The 6676-nt window shown below is 49.1% G+C and overlaps 1 protein-coding gene across 1 annotated transcript; it reads left to right on the plus strand.

Annotated features, from left to right (window-relative positions):
* Positions 1 to 340: 340 nt before the first annotated feature.
* Positions 341 to 1582, plus strand: LOC135393983 (calponin homology domain-containing protein DDB_G0272472-like). Its single transcript, XM_064624400.1, has one exon. It carries the CDS (start codon positions 341 to 343, stop codon positions 1580 to 1582), a length of 1242 nt encoding a protein of 413 aa, XP_064480470.1.
* Positions 1583 to 6676: the final 5094 nt, after the last annotated feature.

Genomic DNA, 6676 nt, shown 5'->3' on the forward strand with positions numbered 1-6676 from the left:
TATAAGGAGCGGACTCTCCCGTTCGCTCTGTCTGTTCCCTGAAACCCGTCGAAGATACAATAAACCACTGTTTTGTTGTTTGAGTCGGACCCCTGCCTGGCCACCTCCCCGTCACATCACCGCTCGGACCCCGAGACGCAACAACTGGATGGCAGCGTCGGGATAGACCTCTCTGGACCGCAAGTCGTCGCATGGGTGAGTGCACCGCTTTCCTTGTCAGATCTCTACCAGACGGTGAGGAAGCAGTAGGCAAATTCTGTTAGCTATTTTGGTTAGGAAGTACGAAGTTCAGCTTCAACCCAAAAATATAGCGGGGAATTTGGCACTCTAGAGAGGAACCATGGACTTAAGCAAATTGCGGGTACCAGACTTGTTACTTCTGGTAGAAGAACTTGGAGGTAGCGCTGGGCAGGCAAAACGAAAACCCCAAATCATTGAGCTTATCCGGGGAATTGGAGCCGATGATGAGGAACTAACGGATTGTTGGCAGTTGATCCTTGAAAGAAAAGAGAAGGACGAAGCTGCAAAACAGGAGCGCGTTGAAAAGGAAAAACGCGATCATGAGCTCACTGTGAAAAGATTGGAGTTAGAGAAACTCAGGTTGGAGGCTGAAAGTTCCGGACGTGTTGTAGGCAGAAGCGGGAACAGTGAGCAAATCAAAATCAAAGATCTGCTACAACCTTTCAAAGTCGGGGAGGACATTGGTCTCTATCTCGTCAATTTCGATCGCACGTGCGAGAAAGTAGGGTTCGAGCGCGATGTCTGGCCTCAGAAACTTCTCACTCTGTTGCCCTGTGAAGCCGCGGATGTCATAGCTCGGCTAAGTAAAGAAGGCGCCGCTGTCTATGCCAAAGCGAAAGACGCTCTGTTAAAGAAATACCGCTTGTCTACCGAAGCCTTTCGGCAGCGATTTCGCACGTCTAACAAGAAGCCAGACGAATCATTTCCAGAGCACGCGTACAGGCTGAAGGCAAACCTGCTAGAGTGGCTTAAGAGTGCAGAGGTGCACGGCGGCCACGACAAGGTTATCGAATGTATAGCTTTAGAACAGTTCTATCGCTGCCTTCCCGAAGCGACCATGTTTTGGGTTCAGGATCGCATGAAAGAGGTAGATGTGCAAAAAGCCGCAGAACTCGCGGAGGAGTTTGCAGCCCGTCGTAAAGCGCAGACAGTGAGCACGCTGTCGTCTAAAGGTTCGCTGGAAAGCGAGAAGGAAAGCCTTGAATCAGGAAAGGTTCATAGGAAAAAGTTTCATTCCGGGCGTTTCGGAAAAGGTCAGGAAACAGCTAAGCGAAACGGCAACGAGGCACGGCTGACGCCTGCTACGTCAGAAAACAGAGGCCAGTCTAACAGAGAGAATACGAGGGTATTCGAGTCTAGGAGACGTGACGTTTGCTACGTTTGTAACAAACCAGGCCACTATGCGGGAAGCTGCCCAAATAAAGTAGTGTTTTCCTACGTCAGTAGCAGCGCCGAGAACGCAAAATTGCTCGAAGCGTACCTGCGGGACATGACTGTAAATGACAAACCCTGCCGTGTACTACGTGATTCTGCCGCTACGATGGACGTTGTCCACCCATAGTACGTAGAAAAGGAAAGCTATACTGGGGAATGTGCCTGGATTAAGCAGGTCGTGGAAGAACACAGCGTGTGTCTTCCGTTAGCAAGAGTTACCATTAAGGGTCCATTCGGAACACTGGTGACAGAGGCGGCAGTATCGAGAAACCTCCCTCAGGCGTATCCCTACTTGTTTTCCAACAAATCTGAACAGTTGCTAAAGGACCGTGGTCAGTGTTTTTCAGATGAGCTTGTATTGGCTTTAACTCGCTCTAAGGCAAGAGAGCTGCGCGTCGAAAATGGAATACGATGCTGTTCCAAATCAGACGGCACAGGGAGACCCGATAAATTCCGATAGTCTGAGTGCGGGTGGCGCCAATAAGGGAACTTCGGGAAGGGACGAAAATCGCGCCCGTGAAGAAATTGCGCAGGAGGCGACGGACGCGGATGCACAGCCCTTCGAAGGCAACTTCCTGTCGCCAGTATCGAAGAATTTTGAAATTTTTGCAAAGGTAAATGCGGAAGCTTTCGCCAAGGAACAGGAGGCTGACCCAACGCTTATCGAGCTGCGTAACAAAATCAAGGAATGGGTAGCAAGGAAAAATATTAAATTTTTCGTACGATCGGGCCTTCTATACAGACAGTATCAGGACCGGAATGGTAGGACTTTTGATCAATTGGTGGTTCCGCAGAAATACCGTGACGACCTCCTTCACATAGCCCACCCAGGGTCATGGGCTGGGCACTTAGGGATTCGTAAGACTAAGCTCCGCTTGGTGCAGGAGTACTATTGGCCCATGTGCTAGAAGGATGTGGAAATGTTTGTAAGGTCGTGCGACACATGCCAACGCGTAGGTAAATCGGGCGACAAGAAGAGAGCCCCGATGCAACTTGTCCCCATTATCACAGAACCATTCAAGCGTCTAGTGATATATATTGTAGGACCACTTCCCGCCACAAAGTCAGGTTTCCGCTACATCATTACGGCGCTCTGCCCTGCAACTAAGTTCCCGGAGGCAGTGCCTCTCGTAGAAGTAAAATCCACGACTGTTGTTGACGCACTTCTCAGCATATTTGCGCGCGTCGGCTTCCAATCAGAGATCCAATGTGACAACGGGAGCGTTTTCACCAGCTGTCTAACCACTACCTTCTTGGAAAAATATGGAATTAAGCTAATTCACAGCTCGATATATCATCGCCAATCGAATAGCGTGGAACGCGTTCACGGAGTGTTAAAGGTACTGTAAAGCAGCACCGATCAAATGTCATTTAGTGTGGCTATTCGATAGTCCAAGCCACCAGGACAAAAACTGTGCAAGTTTCATTCCAATCGACGGCGCAGTTAATTAGAAAATTACAATTAAAGATTACGGGCAACACTGTACTAGGTATTCGAAATGAATCCGTACTTCTGACACATACGGCGGCAACCACATTGCATGCGTATAACACTGGGCCCGACATAAAAATCCACCACAATCCACCATAAAATCCGCCCCTGCAATCCACACAACGATCCACATCTGAGGATAAACGGATAAGCGAGCTGAAATGAAATGCTTAGCCGTTGAAAAAAATGTGTCAGACGTTCAAGAAGCCAGACAGCGTCGGGACTTGTTTGTTCACAGAGGTTCACAGAGAGAGTTTGTTCGTTCGAAAGAGGCCGCGAACAAAAGGAGCGCGCAGGCGCAGCAGAGAAGTATAGGGAGAGCCCCCATCGAACAGCGGCCAGCACTGGGTTACTTCCCAAAAACAGGGGTTAACAGGTTAAACTGTTAACAGGGGTTTCAGAATGCATAGGTAAACAGGAAAACTGATAATATGGTTACTAAAATAACGAAATTCCGATGTCATAGTGTGTAATACCAATTTTCAATGTTGCCCGCTGTACAGGGGGTTGTTTGACACCAGGCGTCGCACCACTCCACTACGCCGCATCTGTCATGGCAAAATAAAAATATTTATAGCGCGTTGTCGGTCGTATGGTTCCGCATATAGTATTTAGAAGCAACAAAGGCTCTATATTCACATCACCGGCATATCATTCTTGTCTACTGCTTTACAGTACCTTTAAAGCGCGTATTACGGGCGTTGTGCTTTGAAAACAAAAAAGACTGGGAATCGTGCCTCCCGGCGACTATGTTCGCACTACGCACAGCTCCGCACGAAACAACCGGCTTCAATCCAGCAGAGCTAGTTTATGGCAGGAACCTAAGATCGCCATCGCGCTTATTGAGGGGATCTTGGGAAGGCCAAGGAGAAGACCCGACGGTCGTCGAGTACGTTCTGAATCTCTTAGAACGATTGAGTCACGCTAAAGAAGTTGTTGAGCAAAACATGAAAACGGCTCAGGAAAGAGCAAAGAGATATTATGACAGGACGGCCAGGAAGCGAGTGTTCGCGACAGGAGACAAAGTAATGCTGTTGAAACCCGCAAAGCAAAACCGACTATACGTGCAATGGGAGGGACCCGCCAATGTAGTGCAAAAGATTTCAGACACCAACTACGTGGTTGAGCTAGGAAATTGTCGGAAATCAGTAAAGGTGTACCACTCTAACCTCATGAAGCCGTACCGAGAGCGTGAGGTCATTGTTAATCTCAGTTTAAATGTTCCCGAGGAAGTGGCTCCTGAGATTCCCACTGTCGATGACACCAGAGAACTCACAGTCGAGGAAATTGTATGCTGCGCGCGTTTAGGAGAATCGCTCGAACCAATGCAGGTAACTGACCTTAAAAGGATCGTACATGACTTCAAAGGAGTCTTTTCGGAAAAGCCAGGCAAAACATCGGTTACAACCCATAACATTCAGCTCACTAGCAATGAATCGATTCGATCTAAGCCGTATCGAATGTCGCCCAGACAAAATGACATTATGGAGGTCGAAATCAAACGCATGCTACAACTCAGGGTAATTGAACGAGGTGAAAGTGACTACACCTCGCCAATTATATTGGTTGAAGTCCCAGGAAAGGATCCCCGGCCGTGCATTGATTATCGGCGATTTAATGCGATAACCCGGGACGAGATATACCCAATCCCCAACATCGAGGACAGGGTTGAGACCGTGAGCAAAGCTAAATTTATTTCGACCTTAGACTTGGTTAGGAGCTACTGGCAGGTGCCGCTAACGGAGAGGGCCCGCCGGTATGCCGCCTTTGTCTCTCCCTTTGGTACCTTTCGTCCTACAGCATTAGCATTCGGCCTCAAAAATGCTCCGTTTTGTTTTTCAAAGCTGATGGATAACATCTTGGACGGTCTAAGCAGCTTCGCTCTGCCGTATCTCGATGACGTGGCTATATTTTCAAATACCTGGGAGGAACATGTAGAGCACCTCAGGGAGGTTTTGAGTCGTCTGCAGCAGGCTGGACTAACCGTGCGACCAAAGAAATGTCAACTGGGAAGCGCGGAGGTGACCTATCTGGGTCTCGTTGTTGGTCAGGGCTACCGCCGTCCTTCTGACTTGAAGATTGGCGCTGTAATCGATGTCCCGCAGCCCAAAACTAAGACAGACATACGGGCATTTTTAGGCCTCGCTGGCTATTACCAGCATTACATTTCAAACTACTCTCAAATTGCTAGTCCACTAACGGATGCCCTTCGAAAAACAGCCCCTTCAAAGGTGGAATGGGACGAAAGTAAGGCACAGGCTTTCCAGGCCCTAAAGGAGGCCCAACTCGCAAACCGGTGCTCGCAACACCAGACTACAACCGCACTTTTATAGTGCAGTGTGATGCAAGCGACCGTGGCATAGGAGCCGTCTTGTACCAACTTGACGATCGCGGGCGAGAGCGGCCAGTTCTCTTCGTTAGCCATAAGTTGACTGCGCGCGAAGAGGCGTACAGCGCCTCGGAGAAAGAGTGCGCGTGTCTCGTATGGGCTGTACAAAAGCTTGAGTGGTACCTGGCAGGGACAAAATTCATAGTCGAGACAGACCATTGTCCTCTGACCTGGTTGCAGAGCATGTCGCCAAAGAACGGACGTTTGTTACGTTGGTCTCTCATACTCCAACAGTACAGCTACGAAGTACGCTACAAAAAGGGGAGCCAAAATGGAAATGCCGACGGCCTGAGCAGAGGCTTTTAGTTCACTGGATGAGCTCAAGAACGCTTACCAATTTTCAACTGTAAATACCTACTTCTTTGTGTTTCTATCATGGAGTGCTCGTCTGGTACCAACGATTTGTGAGGGCGTAATTCCTCTTTCGTGTGCAAGGGTTATGCTCATTGTTAAGTAGCTGAATTGAGGGCATAAAGAAATTAGATGTACATATTATCAGAGTTAACACTGTCTGGTGTGATCGGGCTTTGGATAGCGGGGCACTTGTTTGTGCACGCACGTGTGGTTCGGTGTGTTTGTTTCGCGCACTGCTGTCTATTGTTCTATCCAGAGCTATACTTCTTCATCAGAGGCCTTTCAAGTCCTAGACTTCAACGGAGGGGTGTCCCTGTTTCGTCACGTACTGAAGCCATCTGTCCGTCCTTCAGCGGGAAACAAAGTGGCACGTAGAGCTGGACGTACTGGTTGAATCCAAGGCATCATGACGTCCATCCTCATAGTGGAGCAGCGAAAGTAACTGCTCCCCATCGTGATGACCACCGGCGGGCGAGGAGTTGTTGCGACACGAGTTTCCCCGGGCCGTTCACTAATGCAAGAGCCTCTTTGCGTCGTCCAAGAATGGTCAGCGGACGCCGAGCAACCTTTTCTTCCCGCATACGACCTGGTTCTTGAAACGATTCTCAAAAGTCACAACGGACAGTTAATCCGTCAAACCCATTAACGTGTCTCCAACGTGGGCGCAAAAGCAGGTCACGGTCGGATCAGCTGCCTTTCTTCCCTCGGACAAAGCGGCCACCTCCAGACTGGAGACGACCATGGAGCCCAGACGACAGTGATATGTACAGAACTGATACGTTTAAGCCAAAGTGATTTTATTGATTAATGTAGTTAGTGCTCTTTTGTATGTAACGGCCACGGCCGCTAGAATGCTTTATAAGGAGCGGACTCCCCCGTTCGCTCTGTTCTCTGTCTGTTCCCCGTCTGTTCTCTGAAACCCGTCGAAGATGCAATAAACCACTGTTTTGTTGTTTGAGTCGGACCCCTGCCTGGCCACCTCCCCG

Source organism: Ornithodoros turicata, chromosome 1 (genome assembly GCF_037126465.1).
Source record: "Ornithodoros turicata isolate Travis chromosome 1, ASM3712646v1, whole genome shotgun sequence".
NCBI lineage: Eukaryota > Metazoa > Arthropoda > Arachnida > Ixodida > Argasidae > Ornithodoros > Ornithodoros turicata.